The sequence below is a fragment of the Myodes glareolus genome, chromosome 23 (genome assembly GCF_982192425.1).
Source record: "Myodes glareolus chromosome 23, mMyoGla1.1, whole genome shotgun sequence".
Classification (NCBI taxonomy): Eukaryota; Metazoa; Chordata; class Mammalia; order Rodentia; family Cricetidae; genus Myodes; species Myodes glareolus.
In genome coordinates, this window is record NC_142048.1 from 44,359,009 (window position 1) to 44,382,704 (window position 23,696).

The 23,696-nt window shown below is 39.5% G+C and overlaps 1 protein-coding gene across 1 annotated transcript; it reads right to left on the reverse strand.

The window, feature by feature from the left end:
• Positions 1-18,266: 18,266 nt before the first annotated feature.
• Positions 18,267-19,896, reverse strand: LOC148118354 (poly(rC)-binding protein 2). The gene has a single exon (XM_087900801.1). It carries the CDS (start codon positions 19,755-19,757, stop codon positions 18,660-18,662), a length of 1,098 nt encoding a protein of 365 aa, XP_087756927.1. The 5' UTR covers positions 19,758-19,896; the 3' UTR covers positions 18,267-18,659.
• Between the last annotated feature and the right edge of the window lie 3,800 nt (positions 19,897-23,696).

Below are 23,696 nucleotides of genomic sequence, written 5' to 3' on the forward strand. Positions count from 1 at the left end.
CAGTGCTTCTGAGTGGCATGCACTGTCTTCATCTGGTGCCCAACCTGAGGCTGAACTCCATATCTAACAGGTGGACTGGCTTAAAAGCCTAATGGGGCCACAACCCAGAAAGTTTCCCACCCCAGCCCAAATGGCTAGACCCACACTGGGTGCCAGTTTATTGTAAATGAGGTTGTTTCCTGACTGCTCAGCCCTGAAATAATCACACAGAAACTATATTAATTAAATCACTGCTTGGCCCATTAGCTCTAGCTTTTGGTTGGCTAACTCTTACATATTAATTTAACCTATTTCTATTAATCTGTGTATCGCCACATGGCTGTGGCTTACCAGATAAAGTTCTGGTGTCTGTCTCCAGTGGGACTTCGTCGCTTCTCCTTACCTCTAACCTCCTTTCTCCCAGTATTTAGTTTAGTTTTCCCCACCTACCTAAGTTCTGCCCTATCAATAGGCCAAGACAGTTTCTTTATTCACCAATGGTATTCACAGCATACAGAGGAGAATCCCACATCACCTCCCCTTTTTCTGTTTAAATAAAAAAAGGAAGATTTTAACTTTAACATAGTAAAATTATGTATAACAAAACAGGTATCAAGAAATAATTATAGTTACAATATTTATATCTACTTCGTCTTTTATCATAACTAAGGAAAACTATAACTATAAATTCTTCAACTCCGTCAAAGAATCCAGAAGAATATAATATTATCTAAGTAAAAAGGAATTGCATTGTAAGCAACTTCCAAAACACTAGAATTGACAGAGACATCTCACTGCCTGGATAGTCACCCAAAGCTCTTCTGTACCATTGAGGTGCCCATCTTCAGCCTACAGGCCCATGGTTTTTGGCAGACTTTTCCATGAAGCAGAAAATTTGAAAGACTGTTTTGCTTCTATTGGCAGTTTGTCAGTCACTTTCTTCTGTGTACTGCAAATTGTCTTGCAGACTCTCTCATGAAGCAGGTACCCCAAAGGACCTTTAGGCAAGTTCAGCAGTCATTCCTCTGTGGGTCCTGCATGTCCAGTTAAGCAGTCCAGGCAAGAGCAGTTTCTTGCTCAAATGGCAAGCAAACTCCATAAGGAGCTTCTTCGACGCCCATCATCTTCTTGAAGTAGATTGGTGCTGACAAGAGCAGATGTGTCTCATTGTCATGAAAAGTCCTAAATTCTTAAGACACTTAAAATGCCATATTCTATAGTCTTTGAAAGAGTTGAAGAATCCCTATCCATCTGAAATACATCTCTATACATCTAGAAAATCTAATTAACATGACTATAAGCTTGACTATTATGGATGACTCTCTATTTACCTATATTCTTTAATTATACATTACATTTTTAAATGAGCTACACAATCACAATATCTTAATCAAGAGTAGAAATGTATATACACAGTATAACAAAATTGACCTTAAATTTGTATCAATAGACCAAGATCCTACACAAATCTCTGTAGTACCCATTGACATTGAGATTGTTATCCCACATGTACACATGTGTGTGTGTGTACACACAAACACACACATGCACATACACACACACAGATCTCTGTGTAGTTTAATACACCCTATGGTTTCCTTCTTGAGCTTCCCAAAGTCCTGGGATTACAATATGTTCTACCATGCAAACAGAGCTCCATCATTTCAACATTGAATTCAGCAACAACAATATTCACTGAAGAAGAGTTTAATGTCAAGACTTTTCCAAATGTGCTGTGTTTCCTTTATTCTTTATCCTTCTCTACTCTCCCCAGCTTTGCTTGCTGGTCTCTGTAATACACGACTTACAACTCTAGTGTGGGAACACGTTCTCTCGTATTGGGTAAACAGTTCTTTCAGTCTTGACCTGAGTTTTATGGTCTCTCAGGTCTTCCTGATACTATTTTCTGGAAAAACTCTCATCCTCACATAAAATACAGACACTGGTGACCAGAGAGTTTACTCAGAAGTATATTTCTTTAGACTCTTGAAATAGTATGGTCTCCTTAGCCCCAGAGCTGAGTGAAAAACTCCCATCACACTCTCTCATGCTAACATTGAAATTTGGTTTACAATTAGTTCCTTTCCCCCACTCTGCTTTAGTCCCTTACCTATGGGACTGTTTAACTAACAGATTACAGGGTGGTGAAGGGTTAAGCTACAGTGCAGCTCCTTACAGTGCAGCTCCTGAAGGATTTCAGTGTTTGAAGTCAATCATCAGTTGGAAATTCAACAGTGTAAATGTGTGCTTTCTGTGTTTTCACAAGCTCTCTTGTGGACCAGCTCTTCCTCATTGTTAACGGATATATATATATATATATATATATATATATATATATATATATATATCCCATTGGTGTTTCGTGTAGATTCAAGTTCTTGCTCCATTTTCCTAGTGGCTTTCTGCTTGATCCCTAAATACAAAAGGGAGTTACTGTGACTTTAGTTAAGGAAATTTCAGAGACAACTAAACAAAATTTAAATGCACAATGAAATAAATTAAATAAGATGCACACTCACTTATTCACTGCTCCTTGGAGTTTCACAATGAATATCTAGATTGCTGTAGGGTAGATCACATGATTCAAACACAGGTATGATCTGATCCCATCGTAGTTGTTTTGAAATTTTCCTTATTAGTTTGGCATGTGAATAGACAAATTTCTTGTGTACTGTTTTACTTTGCAAGACACGTCATACTTTCCCCTTTTTAATTGGAGCATTATTAGCAGTGAGATTTTCAATGCTGTCTGTGTTTGCTACATGCTGTCAGTGTAGATGTGATGCTTTCTTTGTGGTAAACTCATATTGCAGACTTTAGCAAACAGAATTATGATTCTCAGTGATGCCTTCAATTCTAGAGTACAGGGGTAAGAAGAACCAGAAAATTCAACTGAAATTTTAGTTTTTGTTTAGTTTTTGTATATATAGTGTGTGATATGATAAATTGACACACACACACACACACACACACACACACACATATATATATATATATATATATATATATATATGTAAAATGTGTGATATGATAAATTGACAGAATCCCCAGTCCATTGTCCAATATCCTTATATAAAGATGAGAGGGCACGAATGCAGAGAAATTGGTACCATGTGACCAAGGGGAAATAATAGGAGTTACATTGTCACAACCTAATGGAAGCTGAAGAGTCTGCTTGAATGCTCACAAAAGGAGAACAACCCCACCATCACCATGACTGAGGACTCCAAACATGTGAGAATAAAATTTGTCTTTTTTCGTCACTTGTTTGGGGTACCTTGGTATAGAAGTTGTAAGAAACTGATAGAACTAAGGAGCATCTCAATTATAAGGTCTTCAGAGAAAATCACAGTGTATGGAGCCTTGCCATAGAGAGGCTGATGAACGGACACAGTGTTAGTGACCACAGTACAAAATAAACCTAGGAAAGCGGTGTCAGAATGCATCTTACAGGGTCAGTATCTTCTCTGTTCCTGTGTCCTCTGAAAATGCACACACATCAGTAACTGGATTAAGGCTCCACTCCAGACCCAACATATGACTTGTTCTACCCCAGATGCCACTGCAGTAGGAAACCAACGTGAGGTAGAAGCAATATGGAAGACTGGCCCTCATTTCAGGGCCATTCTGTTCACTTTCTTTCCTGAGATCCTATTTCTGCTGGAGCTTCAAGTACCAATGGATTTGGTGTCCACACATAGACAACTTGGACTTAAAATGTAAGCAAGTTAATACACTGTGCGACAACTTAACCCCATGGAGAAAGATACAGCTGATAAATTCTTTTGACTTCCTCAAAGCCAAAAGACTCTCAAAACATGAGAGTTCACATGACTCCCTCCCAATAAATGATTCTAAAATAAGTTAGCAATAAGTTGAACCTTATAGAATCGTGGTTATCTCCATAATACACATTGATACTATTCATTTCCATTTACAACTGTGTCCTGACTAGTTTTATGTCAACTTGACACAAGCTAGTCATTTTTGAAGAGGGACTCTGAAATAAAAAAGAATGTCTCTGTAAGATTAGGCTGTGGGCTAGCCTGTAGGGCATTTTCTTAATTAGTGATTGATTTGGGAGGTCCCAGTCCCTTGTGGGTGGTGTCAACCCTTGGCTGATGGTCTCGGGTTCTACAAGAAAGCAAGTTCAGCCAGCCATGAGAAGTAAGCCTGTTAGCAAAATTCCTTCATGCCCTCTGCCTCAGATATTCCTTCAGGCTACTGCCCTGCTTGAATCTCTGCCATAAGTGCGTTCAAAGATGAGCTAATTTATGGACAAGTGAGTGAAATAAGACCACTCCCAAGCTGCTTTTGGTCACAGTGTTTCACCGCAGCAATAGAAGCCCTAACTAAGACACTTGATTGTGTGGGTTTCTTCTCCTCTCACTCCTTTCCTAGAGAAATTGCTTCCTAATAAAATGTTGTTGGAGTTCTGAGGCTTGACGGTTGGGTCCTGACAACCCTTGAAAGCTAGGTTCAGCCGCCTGTCCTCAATCGGCCAACTAGAGTGACAAGAAATAGATAAAAGAAGCATTAGATTTCTTCACTGTGACTGACTACATTTCATTTAATGTGATACTCCCATCCCCACATAAGTACATCCCTAGGTTACTAAAGTGAGGCTTAGATTTAAATATAGGGCAAAATCTATGTATAATTACACTGTCATGATCAAGGAGTGCCCCGACGTTCACTGACCCTTCTTTGTATAAGCTTGGGTTTCTCGGGCAAGGTAGGCACTGATTCGTTGTCAGAAAGGCATTTAATAACTTCTTGCGAGGCGAGTTACTCTTCTGGTTATGTCAAGCTTCAGCCTTTTCCTTCAGTCTCCCAGAGATTCCTGAGGAAACTCCATTTGTTTGGGGTGTGCTGTTTCAATAATCTAGCAGACAGAGGGACACAATATCTCTCTTTCGATGACTGTCATGCTTGCCATGATGGTTGTAAAAGTTGTACCAGAGGAGCTTTTGCTTGGATCCTTTTTGGTTGGGGAAAACAATTTATGGCAATTGACTTAAATTTTAGCAAATGTTTTAATCAAAATGTTTTTCCTTATAAGTGGGGAAAGATAACAATGTGTATCTTAGAAAAATTATAAATTTATGCAGAAGGGTTCAATTTGGAATGGCTGATCCAGGAATAAAATAACTTTTTTTTTGACAAAGTCAGAATCTCCTCGTTCAGTCTCACTGCTGCCACCAGGAAGAATTTCTCTGTTTCAAAGTCACACATGCAGCCTGAGAAGGTATATCCTTGTCTCTGGCGTGTGTACTACTTCAGTAATATAGAAAAGTAGTTATGGAAAGAAAATCCTGGGGCTGGAAGGCCAGCTTGGTAGCTGTCATTGTCTCCATGGCTCTATGATGCAGAGGATTTCTTAAGTAAATATGAATGCCAGATAGGCAAAGGCAAGAGGTAGTCACATGGAAAACTAATGCACACTGTCATGGGTTTAGGGTTACACGCACAAACCAGGAACCAGCCACATGGTCAAGTTCAAGATCAGTTCATTGTTTTTCAAACAAAGCATTTTTCTACAAATATTTATGTTCTGTAGGGTTTCCTACTGGAATCTGTTAGAAATGAGAAATTTCTCAGGCCTCACAGATCTTACATCAAGTCCTGTTCAACCAGAATCCACATTTTTTTTCTTTTTCTTTCTTCTTTTCCTACTCCCTCACTTCCTCCAGCTCCTCCATCTTTCCCCCATCCCACTCCTCATCCATTCCTCAGAGAAGGTAAAGCTTCCCATGGGGAGTCAACAAAGTCTAGCACATCACTTTGAAGCAGGACCAAAGCCCTCCCCACTATATCTAGGCTGAGCAAAGCATCCCTCCAAAGAGAATGGGCTCCAAAAAAGCCAGTTCAAGTACTAGGAATAAATCCTGATTCCACAGACTGCCACAGCCGTATAACTGTCATCCACATTCAGAGGGCCTAGTTCAGTCCTATGTTTGTTCCCCTGCTGTCAGTCTGGAGTCAGTGAGGTCCTGTTAGCTCAGGTAGACTGTTTCAGTGAGTATCCTCATCATGGTCTTGACCCCTTTGCTCATATTCTCACTCCTCCCACTCTTCAACTGGACTTTGGAAGCTCAGCACAATGATTAGCTATGAATCTCTGCATCTGCTTCCATCAGCTGCTAGATGAAGGTTCTATGATAACAATTAAGATAGTCATCAATCTGATTACAGGGGAAGGCTAGTTCAGGCACCCTCTCCACTATTGCTTAGGGTCTTAGCTGGGATCATCCTTGTGGGTTTCTGGAAAGTTCCCTAGTGCTGGGTTTCTTGCTAGTCTCATAATGGTTCCCTCAATCAACATATATCTCTCCTTGCTCTCCCTCTCTCTCCTTTCCCCATTTTGACCATCCTGTTCCCTCATGTTCTCCTTCCCATTCCCTTCTTACCTCCTCCCCTTCTGCCCTCCCTTCCTTTCCCACCCCCACACTCCCAATTTTCTCAGGAGATCTTGTCTACTTCCCCTTCCCAGGAGGATCCACATATGTTTCTCTTCAGGTTCGAAAAACCATTCAGAGTCAGGTAACCCAGACACAGAAAGACAAACACAGTATGTACTCACTCATAAATGGCTATTAGATATAAAGCAAAGAATAACTAGCCTATAGTCCCTGAGAAGCTTGGTAACAAGGTAAGAGATATCCTGATTGAGGGAGCTATTATCGGGCTAGCAAGAAAGCTGGCGCTAAAGAAATTCCCAGGAATCCAACATCTACATTTTAAAAGGATTCTCATTTGTGATGCATTGTACAACTGTCCTTCATGCAGACAAGGTGGGTCCTTAAAATATGTCGTAGAAGAAACTCTATTGGGCCTTTCAGGGAGTAAGAGAGAAATGATTATTATCTTGTTGTGATAAGGTTCTTTAATTTTTAATTAATCCTGAAACTGATGATCCAATAAAACCATTCTTTCCTTAGACCAGCTGCATTTTCCAAGAGTGAATTTTCTTGCATAACTGGGCTGATTTTGGATCCAGCACCTACAGTCTCTCTCAGAGATTATAATAGACGTGTTATCTTTTAAGAACAAAGTAAAAAATTATGTAAAAAAACCTGTGGGTAACCAGTACTTTAAAGGAACTGAAATATTACCTAAAGAGAAAACTAGCCAACAGATTGATTTATAGCGTTGAAAAAAATATTTCCATACAAGTTGAGATAATAAACGAGCGTTGAAGTAAGTATTGCCTGTAGGCTAATATTGGTAGAAGTAATGTCCTTTATCAAACTGTTCATATTACCAAAAATAAAGTCCGCAGAAGAACAAATACCACCTGGAAAAAAATCCTATTACTAAATTTTCATGTCAGAAGAAAATGTGCACAGACAAGGTGATTTGACTGGAGCAAAAGAAACTAACCTGGATTGTTCAGGCTGACCTAAAAGTGATCACTTCCATCCTTTCAAGAGCGGAGTGGGGAGGGAGGAACCTTGGGAAAAACTGGAATGAAGACTGTGTAAAGGTGGCACAGAGAAAGAGGAAGGCAGAGATCAAAGAGGAGATCTGGGGGGTGGGGTATGCAAGATGTGAGAGAGGAGAGAGGACAAGGAAGAAAGAAAAAGAGTAAAAAAAGTCATGGGACTGAGAAAAGGGTAGAAGAGAAAGATAAAAGGGGAGAGGAAACAGGAAAAGAGGCAGAAGAATGGAGAGAAAGGAGAAGCACATTAAAACAAGCCAAGAAATTCTGCTAGCCACCAGAACTCGCATAGAACCCAGGACTCTGGATAGGGATGAATAACCACTTGGCTTCAGACTTCTGGCTTCTAGGACCTGAGAAAATAATTTTTTTCTTGTTTTTATTTAAACCTTCTGCCCTGGGGTCATTTGTTACAGTAGCCCCGGAAAAATAAAACATGCCCAGAACTCAAGCCCACAGTCCTTGAGGGCCATTTAATGCCTTTCCATGCACACCAAGAGAAACAAATATTCATCTTCAATGGGCTAGATTAAATAATAATAAACATCGTAGGCTTTGGAGATTCATTTATCAAAAGCTAATATATTTTAAGGTTTCGCCAACATAATTTTCCCCCCAAGAACTGTAAGCATTGGTTTATATTAGGAAGAAAAATGTTAAGGGTAAGGGATTTTTGATCCTGACTTGAGTGTGGATTTTATGCAGCTCAGTTTTGTATTATTTACAATCACTTCAAGGTTAGAGATAAATGTCAGTAAATAGGAAACAATATGAATTACTTAACAGAAAAAAAATTATTGAGAGACGGAAAGAGGTATCTCTGCAACAAGGAATAGAATTTAGATGTATTGGAGGCGTTTCATGGAGATTATGAACTGTAAATAAGAGCTTCATCATTTCCGTCCAGGAAATACGGCTCTCTTGGGGAAAGCACAAGGAGCCACAGAACCACGAGTGTGCTATCAAGCATTATTTACCTTCTCTATGACCAGGCTGCTGTGGGAGGGCCTTCTTTGGCTCTCTGTCCATGTATCTTCATATGTCAAAACTTAAGTTTTCTAAAATACAAAATTTAGAAGTTAATCCTAAAAAAGTTGACATCTATGGATTCCAACAATTAAACCTAACTGCATTCTATGATGGTATCTATTTAAAAAAAATCATATATTATCATTTTGTATCTCAGATAAGTTTAAGGGAATTGTACTTTCTATAACAGTGGTTCCCAACCTGGGGGTCATGACCCCTTTGGGGTTGAATGACCCTTTCACAGGGGTTGTATATCAATAGCCTCTATATCAGAAATTTACATTACAATTCATAACAGTAGAAAAATTACAGTTACAACGAGCAATGAAAATAATCTCATGGTTGGGATCACCACAACATGAACAACTATATTAAAGGGTCCCAGCATTATGAAGGCTGAGAACCACTGCTCTAATAATATCTAGAGCCAATGTAAGCCTCCCCATTAAATCAGCAGCACATAGTAGACTAGACGTTGCTGTGGTGTGTCACAAGGCAGTAGGGCTTGCCTCATTCACTCCCAGTGATGATTCAATGGAAAATAGGCATGAGCTCAATGTTTATGACAGTAGTATGTGGCCATGGCCCAACCAAAAATCCTTCTGTCCACATTTTACTCAGCTTTACCACTAATCTGCCCTTAGGTAAATTAACAAGAGGCATGTGCATTATAAATAAGAATGCACACATTTAGTTTACTAGTAACAAATATTGTGTCTAATAAGTGATGTTTGGGGATAGTACATGTAGCCCTTAGTTATTAGTCTATAAATTTGAATTCCCATTGATTAATAATCTAGGTAAGCTTATATTTAATTTTTATGAAGAAGTTAATGCAATAAATCAGATAGTTGACTATGTTTCCTTGTATATATTATGCTCTTGTATTCTCAGAACATTTTTGCAAATTAACCATCAGTATTCCTGTTTAAATTATGAATACTCTGTGTGGACTTAGGGGTTATAATTGGTCTTAATGTCTTTTCTAGCAGCTTTTGTCCTCAGTTATTTATGCCAAACGGCCTTAGAGTCTTACAGTCTCCGCTCTCTAGATATATTCCTAGGACACTGAGAGCAAGCCGAGGAGTCACAGTGGAAATCAAAGTGAATAAAGGCGTAAATATGAGGGGCTTCGCATTCCTTTCACTGCTTTGTGAAAAGGTCTCCGAAAGCAAGCTAAAGGAACAGGCCCCAGGATGCAAGTGTATAATTCCAGCTACTCCGGAGCTGATGCAGGAGGATTGCAAATTCAATATTCATCAAGGCTACAGACCGTGTTTAAATCTGGGTTAGATACCTTCATGAGGTCTTGTCTCAAAATAAAATAATAAAAATGCTGGGGATATATCTTAGTGATAGAATGCTTGTCTAGTATGACCTACATTTAATCTCTATTCTGTGTGGGTAAAAAGTTAGAAAAAGAAAGAAAAATAGGTTTTCAAGTAATGTGTGCCTGATCATGGTGTCTCCCCTGCTGGGAGGATTGGAAGGAGGGAAAACTGTGGGCAGGGTGTATTATATGAGAGAAGAACCTATTTCATACACACACACACAAACACACAAACATACATACACATACATACACACATATGCACATACACATACACACACATATGTGCATACACATACATACATATGCGCATACACATACACATATACACACACATACACACATACACATACATACACACACATACACACATACACACATACACACATATACACACATACATAAACACACAGAACCTCTATTCTATTTGAGTATCATTTGTTTGGAAGTAATATTTCTTTCCAATCATTTACCCCTGTAATAGTCAACTTCCACTGTTGATTTGCCAGAAACCTAAGGTCTCCTGTGACAAAAGAGCATCAGCTAAGGAAGTGGCTGTATCAGATGGACATGTGAGGCATTTTAATTGCTAATTTCTAATTGATAGGTTTTGTATAGTCCACTGTGTCCATTGCCATCCCTAGCAAAATGATATGGTCTGTAAAAGGTGACAGAGCAAGTCAATAGGCAGGCTTCCTCCAGGCTCCCTGCTTCAGTTCCTGACTCCAGGTTCTTTACTTGAGTTACTACCTTAACTTCCTTACTTGAGTTACTACCTTAACTTCACATGATGATAGACTCTAATCTGTAAACTAAACAAAACCTTTCTTCCTCGGGTTGCTCTTGGCCGTGATGCTTATCACAACTAGAATATCCCTTTTCCTACTTGAGTACAATAAATCTCTTGAGATCACAAGGTGTAGTAAGGAGGTTGCTTGTTTGTTCCTGGCCACTTAGCCCAGAAATAATCACACAGAAACTATATTATTTAAAATACTGCTGGCCCATTAGCTCTAGCTTCTTATTAGCTAACTCTTGCATATTAATTTAACCCATCTCTGTTAATCTGTGTATCGCCACATGGCAGTGGCTTACTGGCAAAATTTTGGCATGTCTATCTCTGGCAGAGGCTCAATGGCTTCTCTCTGACTCTGCCTCCTTTCCCCAAGTATTCAACTTAGTTTTCCCCACCTAGTTAAATTCTGCCCTACTATAGGTCAAAGCAGTTTCTTTATTCATTAATAGTAATCACAGCATACAGAATGAAATCCCACATAAAGAAGGCTTCTAAATATCTCTTATAGAAGAAGTGTAATTCCTCTCCCCCATTTTGGGTTTTGACCATGAATTATGTAAGATAATAACTGATGCTAAACTGGAAATCAGATTACCATCCTTTGATCAGTTTGGATCATTTTCCATTGTACAAATTATGGCCAATTCATTATAGTTAACCTAAAAAAGAGCAACTGAGCCAAGCTGTCTCCAAATGTGTCTGGAATTCGGGTGTTGTTTATGGCATTACAGAGCTAACAATTACATCTGGATATTTTTCTGCTTCCCTTATTAATTTTATACTATCAAATTATTCTCAACCTAGAATTAGGTAGACAGAGAAGCTTGCAAATGAACATGAAGATAAAAACAAACATTTTAGGCACACTGCCTGAACAATTGACCACCAAAGCATTCTGTTAAGAAGCAACCACAAAATGTATTCAAATAATATGGAGAATAAAAAAAAAACTAAAAATGTTGGAAGGAGACCAGCAAAGAGAAAAATACAGTGCAATGAGAAAGAGAAGAAATTACCAAGATGATGTTGACGCTGTGTTCATAATGACAACTACAGACTGTCATGTGAAAGCCAACAAAAAGTCTCCAGGACAACCTTCTTCCAACTTAAGACAATGGTGGATGGGTCAGTTTGTTGGACTTGTTATACCCTAAGATAAGAGAGTTATACCCTAAGATAAAAGGTTAAATTTTAGTCATTGACCAGAAAAAGAGGTAACAAAGGAAATAAAAAGAGAAGCAAAATGATTATTAGGTCCAGCGAAGGAAAATATACTGAAGGAAAATTACAATTAATTGTGGTACATCTGTCCCAATATGGATCTATTCCCACAGCATGATGTGGTAACCAGGGTGTGCCTGTACCGAAAGTAGAGGCCGTGTCTGCAGTTGATCTAAGAGTGGGAAACAAATGCTAATTTTCATAATAATGAGTTATTTATAATAAAAAACTAAAAGTATACTCTTCGGAAATAAAAGATAAATTCAAGACCATCTGCAAGAAAAGTTCAATTTTGCTACCCTTTGGGAACTGGGAAAGGGGAGAAGTCAGAAAGTTGTTCTTCCTAACAAGCTTTGCAGAAAGGACAACATGGACTCTTGAACTGAATATCATGCATATTTAATTTTTATTTAAGCAAACCCTTACTTAAATATAATAAAGATGCAATTGTTGAGTGAGAAGTTTATAATTTGGAAGGTGATAAATTGTGTTCAGGAGAAAAGACACAAAGCAGTTTTGCTTCTCGGTGTTTCAGGACCTTGTGGTTTTCTGTCAAAATTGCATCTTCAGACTTGTGGGTTGCCTAGGAAACTTATGGCCTTTCTCTTGATTCCAAGCCTTAGTGTTGACTTTCTGCAAATTTTATACTTTAGTTTCCTCAGATAAGAGCAAAAATACCTAGAATGTAAAACTGAAACCCTGAACAAAACCAAAACAAACAGCCGATCTCAAGCATCAGGCTGAAAATACACTACCTCTGAGTCTCCTGAGACTACATCAAAACAAGGCATCTTGGAACCTGAGCACATTTAGAGATCCAGATGCCCTGCTGCTGCTCTACTTCCTGTTTTGGGTTCATTTTTAACCTTTGTTTTTAACATGTTGCTATCCAGAAGTATCCAAGAAGGCAGTGCACAGTGCCGTTCCTACCCAGGTATCCACTAGATAGCAGGATTACATACTGAGCAAAAAATTAAAAATCAGCATCCCCCAAATTAATTTAGATAACTGAGGGAAAGAAAGACTCTGTGTGTGTGTGTGTGTGTGTGTGTGTGTGTGTGTGTGTGTGTGTGTATTTATATCCATCCATGATAGCTTGCTTAATGGGTGTATGTATGTATGTGTGTAAATAACCAACCATGATAGCTTAGTTAAAGAAAACAGACATGGTTTGTATCAAATCTGTGTTTGTCTATGTTTGTATGAACACACCTATAATTAGTAGAGGAGAGATGAAAAGAATAAGTAACACTAAATGCCATATGGAAACCTGCTATTGTATTGTTAAAAAGGGATTTAAGTGCAGTCAATACATAATAGTGGAAACAATGTGCCAAATAGACATCACATGCTATCAAATAAATCCCCCAGTACCAAGAGTATATTGCATCTTTTTGAGTCATTGGCCAAAGCTGTCCCACAAATCTAAACTGTTACAGTCTATTCCCAATGCTATTGCTTTCCCTCCATACCTGACAGTAGATAAGACCCTATTGTTGGAGACATCACATACTTATGTCATAAGACATGGAGAAATCAAGCTGCTGCTCAACTAGAAGTTTCAGCATACTGAATAATGTTCATAGCGCTGGGGTTGCTATGCTGTAGAGGAGAAAAGGAACTGTTGTGTGATCCTTTGCTCTTTTATTCTTCAGTGTTGGACTTTTGGAAGGAAGCCCACCACCCAGCTCCTAAATCAATCACACAGAGAGGCTTATTTTTAGTTATCAATGTCTAACTTTAGCTTGGCTTGTTTCTTGTCAACTTTTCTCAACTTATCCCATTTATCACTGGTCTCAGGGCTTTTATCTTTCTCTATCCCTGTATACCTTTTCTTTCCTTCTTATTCTGTGTCTGGCTGTGTAGTTGTGTGGCTGGGTAGTGAGCCCCTGAAGTTTCCCTTCCTTTTTCTCATTGTTCTTCCCATCTTCCAGATTTCTCCTTCTATTTATACTCTCTGCCTGCCAGCCCTGCCTATCCTTGCTCCTGCCTCACTATTGGTCATTCTCCTCTTTATTAGGACCCTCAGGTGTTTGAGACATGCAAAAAATCACAGCTTCACAGAATTAAACAAATGCAGCATAAACAAAAATTACATACCTTAAAATGATATTCCCCAATAAGTAATCATTAACCTCATCCAGCTATAAATCCTGTGTCTCTAAAATAGTGAGCTGCCTACAAAATATACCCACTTTTACAATGATATTGCAAATGTCATAGGAGTAACCAACAACTTTTTATTAGATTTACTGGATTTAAGGCCTGCTCCATGTGATGGAACCAATACCTGACACTGCTAATGCGGCCAAGAACGAGCTATTATATAGGTCCTTGGTCCTAGGAGGCATCTATTATCAATATCCCTGTAGGAGATTGAAAGAAAATTGTCCCCAAAGGGAGAGACACGATTAGGAGGTATGGCTCTGGTGGAGTGGGTATGACCTTGTTAGAGGAAGTATGCTACTGTGAAGGTGGTCTTTATATGCATCTTATATATGCTCAAGCTACATCCAATGTTTCAGACCACTTCCTGTTGCCTGTGAGTAGGACTTTTAGGTCTTTCCCCAGCACCATGACTGCCCACATTATGACAATAATTAACTAAGCTTCTGAAAATGTAAGTTACCTCAAATAAATGTGTTCCCTTCATAAGAGTTTCTATGGTCATGGCATATCTTCACAGCATTAGAAACCCTAAGAAACCTACCAAGATAATAATATTAATAATAAAATCACTTTTAATGACAAATTACCATGTCCATATATCAGTTCATCACTCAGCTCTCATCATAAAAACTGACTCTTTCAGTAGATCACAACTAACATAGACACCTACAAATGGAAAATATGAGATACCGAATGTCTTTGGAGCCCTCTGACTTTAATGAAAACCATCCCTTCACAGTCCAGGGATCCATGCAGAAGAAGAGGTGGAATTAATGTAAGAAGCAGAGATAGAAGATAACTCTATGGGTACACATAAACTCACAGACACTTTGACAGCCTGCACAAGGCATGTACAACTTTAGACTGTATAAAATCCTCTCATGGAGAATCAGAAGTTGGAACAAAGTCCCACTCCTAATTGAGAAACTGTTTGTAGTAGGTAGCTGTTGAGAGAAGGGAAATCTGCTTTTTTCAGTGAATTTTCTCTGGGATACCAACCACACACCAGGGCAAGTAATGTGCTCAGTAGTGACTGAGCAGCACAAAATGGATTCATTAGTTTTGCGGTTTTGTGCTTGCTGTATTGTTTTAAGAGAGAATGAACATAAAATTGAATGGATAGCAGAGAAGATTTGGGAGGAGTTGAGGGAGGGGAAAGAGAATAATATCAACATATATTACATGGATAATTTAAAAATAAAAATGATCAAAATAAAAACATACCCTCTCAAAGATGAAGACCTTGATTTCCAGCCTTGCAAATCTCAATAAAAAATGTATTATTTAAATAGCTGTTTTTTAAGTAAATCCATCTTTCGGTAGATTAAACACACAGCTATGGGTATACACACACACACTCACACACACATACCCCTCAGCAGGAAATTCACAAAGAAAGAACTTTTATGTGTTCTGCTACTAAATATGCAACATCAAATGTTGTCTTAGAGTTCTACAAAAATTAAAAAGCAAAAAGCAAAAACAAAACAACAACAAAAAACCCTCATTTTTTACTTTTTCTTTCCTTACTACTTAATTAAAAAGCACTGAAGCCAGGCATCCTTTTGAGCCTCTCTCTGAATCTGAGGCCTAAAATGGTATTTTCTGCCTGAAATACCATTTTCATAGTAACTATCACTATGAAAACTTTCCTTCTAGATACAAAGTACCCTGCTTTTACTCCCTAATTTCTGGAACTTCTTCCCCATGGAAACATTTGACCTGAAACACTTCTGCACTTAGAAGTCACAAAAGTGTGGGTTATAATTTGCTTGCTAACACAAAGTACTGGGATCATTCAAAACCTGAAGAGAATTTGAAAGAGACAAGAAGCAGTGTGCTGAGCAAGGAGCTTCAGAGAAGCTCATCATCACTGAGTAGAAGTAGGAGCGCCTGCCCTCCAGGCCCTCTCAGGGCTAAGAGTCCAGCAAACTGTCAAGACTCCGAGACTATTCTTTTGAATTAGGAAAATGCTAGAAATCAGAGACATCTTCACCTTTCAGACAATACGCTCTGTTTCTTTCTTCATAGAGTACAGAACAAGTCGTGATCTGCAGGAGGCCATTCGTATAGAAACCATCTGCCAACTTTGCCCAGAGAGAACATCAGGATTTTGCTCGTCTCTGCATTTTTCACACAAGCACATGCTATAATGTATAGTGAGTGCTCCACTACATTAAGAAAGAGATACGTGGTAGTGGAATTAAAGGCACAAATTGAACCAGGGATCCTTTAAGACCCTTCCCCCCTAAGACCCTCTGGTAGCCTTGATGTACTGCCTTCCTACATATTTTCTCAATGAAATGGAAGAAATAAGGAAAAGAATTGTCCCAGTTCTATCTCCTCAGCTTTCAAACACTGAAGAGTCAACAGTTTTCTCTCATCCATTTGTTCATTCTCAAGGAACAGAATGCAGGGAAAAAAAATTCTAAGGGCACAAATATCTGCACAAGAGAAGAAAAAAATCTTAGGGCACGGCTATGTTCTAGGAGAAAGGATACAGGGGAACATTTGAGGGATAGTCATTTAATCCATGTGGATGTGATGCGACTTAAAATATCACAGCCTTTATTTGTAAACACTATGTTCATTTCTGAGTTACCTCAGAATTACAGCACGCGCGTGTACATACACACACACACACACACACACACACACACACATACCACTTTTTCTGGATAATATATCTATGCCTGAATTGAGAATAGTCAGGTAGATTCAACCCCAGATAACTCTCCGTGAGTCCTCTGAGATAAAGGAGCTGAAGTACTTTCATATGAACTACTTTCATATGCTGCCTGCACTTGAGCCATCAGAGAAACGATGAAAATTGTATAATCTCCAAACCATGCAACTAAATCCCAGTGGCAGAATACCAGGTTATATGAAGATGGAAATAAGGTCTACATCTGTCTTTTGTTGTGATCCCAGCACATACTCATCCCCTTTCATCAAGACACCCCTAGACAAATATCAACCAGTCAGGGATCCTGAACCTTATAAATCATCTCAATCCAATTTCTGCAATGGTAAAAACCCCACCCAAACTGAGTTCGAGGCTCTCTGATCTCCTACAGCTATACTGAACACAAGTAAGGTCCAAGCTCAAACTTGAATAAAGGCTCTTTGCTTTTGCATATGGATTCAGACTCCTTGATGGTCTTTGGGGGACTCAATAATCTGGGCATAACACCAGTCTCTTTGGGGAAACTCTTACAAGCATCATAAACCCCATGTGTATTTTCTATGCTTTTTTACCTAGTCAATCAAAAGGAAGTCAAGAACTATGGCTACTGCTTATCAGCTTGCTTATTATGATAATCTTTGGACCAAAAAGGCTTTGTCTTATAGAGCAATTTCCCAGAAAGAAAACCAACTTTCAGTTCATCAGTTTTCTAGGGAGCCCCAGTCCTTCTGTTCTGCGTCACTTAACACTGGTTTGTGTTAGGTTAAAAAACAGTAGAAAAGAAAAGAAAAGAAAAAGAAAATTTTCTGCTCTTTATTCTAAATACAAAGGCCAGTGATTTTTAACTTTGCACATGATGACGGACTAAATGAGACATAACCACTCTGGATACGTTATCCTAATGTGACTGGGCAATGCAGTACAGAGGTTCCCCATCTTGTACTCTTGCTGAGACTGTTCTAGGCTGAACTAGAATTGATCTCCTTGATGAAAATCCTATGGAAAACTATCCAACTCTATTCTAGGAACCCAAGGTCAAGATGATCTAGCCAACTTACCTTATCTTGTTAAAGTGCTGCTTATGCAAACTCCCCATTCTGCTAATTGCTTATCTTAGCTTCCGTTAAACTGTTTGCTTGTGCAATCCCTCCTCCCCACCTTCTGAAGATGCTGCAAGAGATACCAAGATGGATGTAGTCTCTGTCTTTAAAAAGTTCCTAGCTTAAACACTTAACACTGCACCTGGTCTCTGAATATCTGAGTATAACCCCAGCCAAATTGAATAAAGACTTTCAGTCTGCTATAAATGATGTCTGACTGGTTATCTCTCGCAGGTTCCCCATAACACTATACTTTGCACACTCAAATGAGCCTTCAATAAAAATCGGTAAATTCTGCAAAAATATTTGGTAAGTACATAATCTCATGCAGTTGTCAAGAGGGAGCTCCTTGCCTTTGCTCCTTGCTCTATTAACAAGCCAAGAGTAGTTCATTTCTTCTCCCCCTTGGCAGAGTCATTCTGTCTCTGGCTTCCCATCAATGACCAGAAGGTTTTTTTTTTTTTTTTTTTTTTTTTTTTTTTTTTTTTTTTTTTTTTTTTCACTGTGGCATCCAGTTTCTATTCACAAAGAAAAAGCTCCAGTCCATCTTTTAATTTTTTTTTTTGAAAAATTCCTGACATTACAGAACTAAACTGAAATGTATTAATATTCCACTCTTACATTTCCATGACAAACAAAAATTCATGAGCCAAAAAAAAACCCCAAAAAAAAAGGAAAAGGGGGAGAAGCTTATAAAACTAAATATGGATATCTCAGCGTAACTGCTGAACAGAGAAAGAATTAAAACGCTTTTAATTAAAAAATCATGAGTGGATGATAAAGTGTGTAGAAACTGAAAATTTACAAACTATTTAAAACCTGGAATTGCTGACTGTTCAGAAACTACACAGATGGATCATGGGTGGTGGTGAACAGCAGAAAGGGATTATGGGTGAATCTGCATTGTTCTAGCTGCTCCCCATGCCACCTGTCTCCGAGGAAAGCCTGACATTGATTAGATACTGAGCCAGGCTGATGCTGGCAGCAGACCCAGTGATGGTGACCTGCCTATCAGTAGATCCTTCCACTGGGTTTGCAATTTTGATCTGCGCCCCAGACATCTGACGGATCTCATTGATTTTGGCGCCCTGACGCCCAATTATGCAGCCAATCAAATCATTTGGAATGGTGAGTTCATGAGAAGTAGTTTGAGCAGATGCATCCAAACCCCAATAGCCTTTCACCTCTGGAGAGCTGGATTCAATGCCACTGAATCCGGTGTTGCCATGGGTCATGGGAAAATGAGACTGTTGCATTGCCAACTGGTGCAGCTTGGTCAAATCTGGCTGTGGAATGGCATACTGTCCTTGAATGGTATAGGCCTCTAGAGGTGGTCCCTCCAGGTCAGGGTTGAGGCACATGGACGGGGTGGTGTGGGGAAAGCTCGCACTGTCGCTGCCTGTGCTGTACCTGTCCTGACCACCTGCAAAGATGACTGGAGAACTCGAGGGCTTGGGCCGGTACGGGATGGTCACGCCCTTCGGGGGGGACTGGGAGAGAGTCTCCAACATGACCACGCAGATCTGTTTGACACACTCAATGATGGATTGCGGAATGCCAGCAATAGTGATTGCCCGCTCAGTTGAGTTGGGGAGCATATCCCCTGCCACCTGGACCTGAGCCCCTGTACTCTCTCTTATTTCCTTGATCTTGCAACCACCTTTTCCAATGAGAGAGCCACACTGACTAGCAGGGACCACGAGCCGTAAGGTAACTGGGGGTCTGCTGGCAGCTGTGCTATTGGTCATAGAGCTGCTTATGTCCTCTTCCAGTTTATCAATGATCATAGCAAAGGCTTTGAAGATGGCATTAGTCGGTCCAGCCAAAGTGATAATTCTCTCAGGACAATTCCCTTCTGAGATGTTGATACGTGCACCACTCTCCTCGCGCATCTTCTTAACAGATTCTCCTTTCTTTCCGATGATACTGCCAACTTCCTTTCCATGCATAAGTAGCCTGATAGTAAGAGTGACATTTAATCCACCTTCAATCACACCGGTGTCCATGTCGAGTAGTTACAGGGAGTTGGATTTTTGAGTGGTCAAGTCTTTGGTCACGGGTGGGAGTGAATGCCAAAACTGGAGGCGCGAGTCGACTGAGGGGAAAAGGGGAGCGGGCGGGAAGGGGAAGGGCGGGAGGCCGGGGGCGACCAGAAGGTTTTTACGACTATAATCCCCTTCAGTCACTCTACACACAAAGTTGCATACTTTTATCACCAGGTAACCAATTTTCTTAAAAATACATTCATTAAAAAATTTCCAACCTAATTGTAGCTACTTTTCCTCAGTGACCTATTACAGTGGACATGTACACAAATTCAAAGTAGCTCCTAATGTGGACTTCTGTCATAGTTCTTGATGAGAATCCCAGGGAAAACTACACAACTCTATTCTAGGAACCCAAGGCCAAGATGATCCAGCTACTTACCTATCTTTTCTTAAACTGCCCGCTTCTGTATAACTTTCATTAAACACAAGTACACATGCATGCAAAAGTAATAATAATGACAAAAGGCACATAGATCTTTACTATGTTTAGAAAGTGTGTAATCATTTTCCATTAACATTTATTCTGAATGAGTTAGTCATACTATGGAGATGGATGCACGGATAAACAAAGGCGTATGCTTTCTTTGATATGGGATTCCCTTCTGTATGCTTTGAATGTGTTTTGTTAACATTGGTCAATAAAGAAGCTGCTTTGGGTCTATGACAGGACAGAATAAAAAGGCATAAATTCCAAGCAGAAATAAAGTAAAAAAGTAGGTGGAGTCGAGGAGATGCCAGGTAGCTACTGAAGGAGACAGATACTCCTGAGCCTTACTGGTAAACCACAAGCCTCATGATAAAATATAAAATAATAGGAATGGATTAATTTAAGATGTAAGAGTTAGTTAATAAGAAGCTTGAGCTAATATGCCAAGCAGTGGTGTAATTAATATCGTTTCTGTGTAATTATTTGAGTCTAGGTGTCCAGGAAACAAATGAACAGTCTCTACCTACAATTCTTCTTTGCTGAGTGACCACCATGAGGGTATGTCTAGGCTTATCTCCTCACCATTAACCTTCCTACTTCTCTGGACAAATAATGACATGAAGGTTTAACATGGAGCTTCTAGTGAATCAAGAATGGATTTTACTTAAAGCTTCAAAATATGCCTTTGCATTTGGGGCTCTTTTGAATAAGAATAGCCCGGCTAATTTGCGCATTCCTCATATGGCTGCTCTTCCCTGGCATTTTGCTGAATATGCACTGCAGAAAGAGGCCTGATTTTGATGAATAGGAACCTAGGAGGCTTAATAAGTGGCACCAGAATGGACAGACACCTGAGGGGAAAACCAGGTCTTTGTTGATGGATGTCTTTCCCCTGGGACCTGGGGCACTGCTGAGATGCAGTTTTTCCAGCAAGTGGTAAAACGAAAAGATAATTCAAAGCAGCACATGCAAGGCAGGGTGAACAATGTGTTTTCTTGACAGCAATGAGAGTGTAGAAGGAATTAGATGAATAGCCACTTCATGGGGCACCACAGGCACATCATAGGGGAGATACAGACCTAGAAAGGACAGCAAAGTAGGGAGATGTGGTCCAGCTAAGTCCTGATCATTGGAAAATATCATCCCTATAACCATGATAGCACTACATTCTCACCCAGACAGTAACTTCTGGTGTTTCCAATAAGCATGGATTGACTGGTTGGCTGATTGATTGGTTGATTGATTGTCTCACTTTGTGACCCTGGCTAGACTTGACCTCACAATCTTTTTTGCCTTAGCCTCTCAAGTGCTGGACTACAGTTGTGTTTCATCATCCTTGGCCACTATTTAAATTTTTTCTAGGGGATGACATTTAAGGCTTTGCACATTTTAGGCAAACACTGTACTCCTGAGTAACATCTCTACATCGTTTATCTTTTGTTTTAAACAGAAAAGAAAAACATGAATATGAGACTATCCAAGCTTCATGGTGCAAGGAAGCAGAAGTCATAAGGAAGTATGGTAGCTCACAACAGAATTGACTATTACTCTGCGACTGATGGAGGGAACTCAGTCATCAAGCCAGATTTATTAATAGGTGCAAATCAATAAAGTACTCTCACAATGCAGAACAAAGCTGCAATGCCACCAATGAGCTGCTGCTTCTCTAGTTCCCAGTGACCATCAGGAAGGTCTAGGGAAGGTCGCTAAGCCTTGGCATCAGCAAGACCTCCTCAGTCCAAGAGAGAGAACTTGGCCCCACCCCTGCCTTTTATTCAAGTATTCTGGTCAGGTATAACTTCCCTTCTAAATCCACCGCTTGAGCCAGGTGGTCCCTTACAATTGATCAGTGGACCTGTGACAGATTTCCCACAGCATTCTTTGGCATACAAATCCTTAACTGTGTCAACTGGGCCAATAGACTGGATGTTGTTGAAAGTGAGGTACTTGATGGAGGCTTGCCATCAAGAGTTAGGATATCAGAAGCTCGCGGTCACACAACACTTCTGCTGAACCAGTTCCTGAGAGTTTCTGTCTTGGCAAGTTGAAGAATGAAACTCATGGACCACAGAAACGTATGCTTTAGGAAAGAATCCTTCACTGATTCCATGGCAAGAGAATAAAAGAGACCTTAACAACAAGAACAGGTCCCAGGAGTGGGTTGACATGACACTACTGGATTAAGGACTTTTTACAGCACTTATGGAGAAACTGAGGCACTGGGAAGTTGGGGAGGGTTCCAATGAGTCCAATTGGACCAACCATGAAATGTCAAGGTTCCCCTGTCAGCTTTGATTGTATCCTCACAATATTTTCCAAGCAGTGTTTAGTTGTGTAAAAAAGAAAAAAATCATTCATAACAAGAAGCTGGAATACAAACTAGAGTCCCCTTTTGGCATTCCTAGCCTTCAGCCAGAACAGAAACAAGACTATTTTTGGCTTCTAGGTACCTGACCTAAACTGCATGATCAATTTTTATTGCTTGCTTTTTCATTCAAATTGCTATATATGGCAGGCATGTTTACCAAGCTTTTCCCCCTCATAGATCTGTTTCACTATACTTTTTTGAAAGTAAACTTTTAAATTAGTTTTAGAAGGGATGTGTATCTTGTCCACCCAGGTAGAAATCACTCTGCTAATTTTTTCATCTCATTATTTTCTGACAAAGACTGGAAATTTCCTCCATTGATGTGTGTACTTTAGTGTTTTAGTACAGTGTTTTCTATATTAATCATGTTTTGTTCTCTTTTCTTTCCGATACTCTGACTTATAGGCTTTGGTGGCCTTGAAGGGATTGTATTTCTCAGAGTTATAAAATTTCTAGGCATAGTAAATGCACACTATCCTTTTTATTGTTATTATCACATTGAAATGCCTGCATTTATGTGCTTGTATGAGCACATGTGTGCATATATGTGTGTAGGCATGTGTGTTGACAGGTATATCCAAGCATATGTATACATGAGTGAGTATAGAGGCTGCAAGACAACTTTTGGATGTTATTATTCATGAGATGGTCACCTTGTTTGTTAGGACAAGAACTGTTCCTGGTTTGACAGGCACTGAGCTGACCCAAACCTCAAAAATCATTCTCTTTTGTTCCCTCCAGTATTGTTGGGCTTAAAAGTATACTCTCAAGACTGACTTTTATTTTTTTAAATGTGGGGTCTGGAGATCACCCTTGGATTCCCATGCTTTGGTAAGATGCATGTTATTGGCTGATGCATTTCCTTAGAATTTATCTGCTTTTTGCATGGATATCAACTGATCTACCACCACCTCCTCCACCAACCATCTCTACTCAGGGCCTCCTCCCTCTGCCCTGATCATCACAAAGCCTTGTATCTGACAGGAAGAATACCACGAACACCACAGACAATGAAAATGGATCTTAAGTCTGGTTATCCCACGCTGATCATTTCTTCTCAACATATTGATTTCCAGACCAAAAAATAAAAGTAAAAGAATAG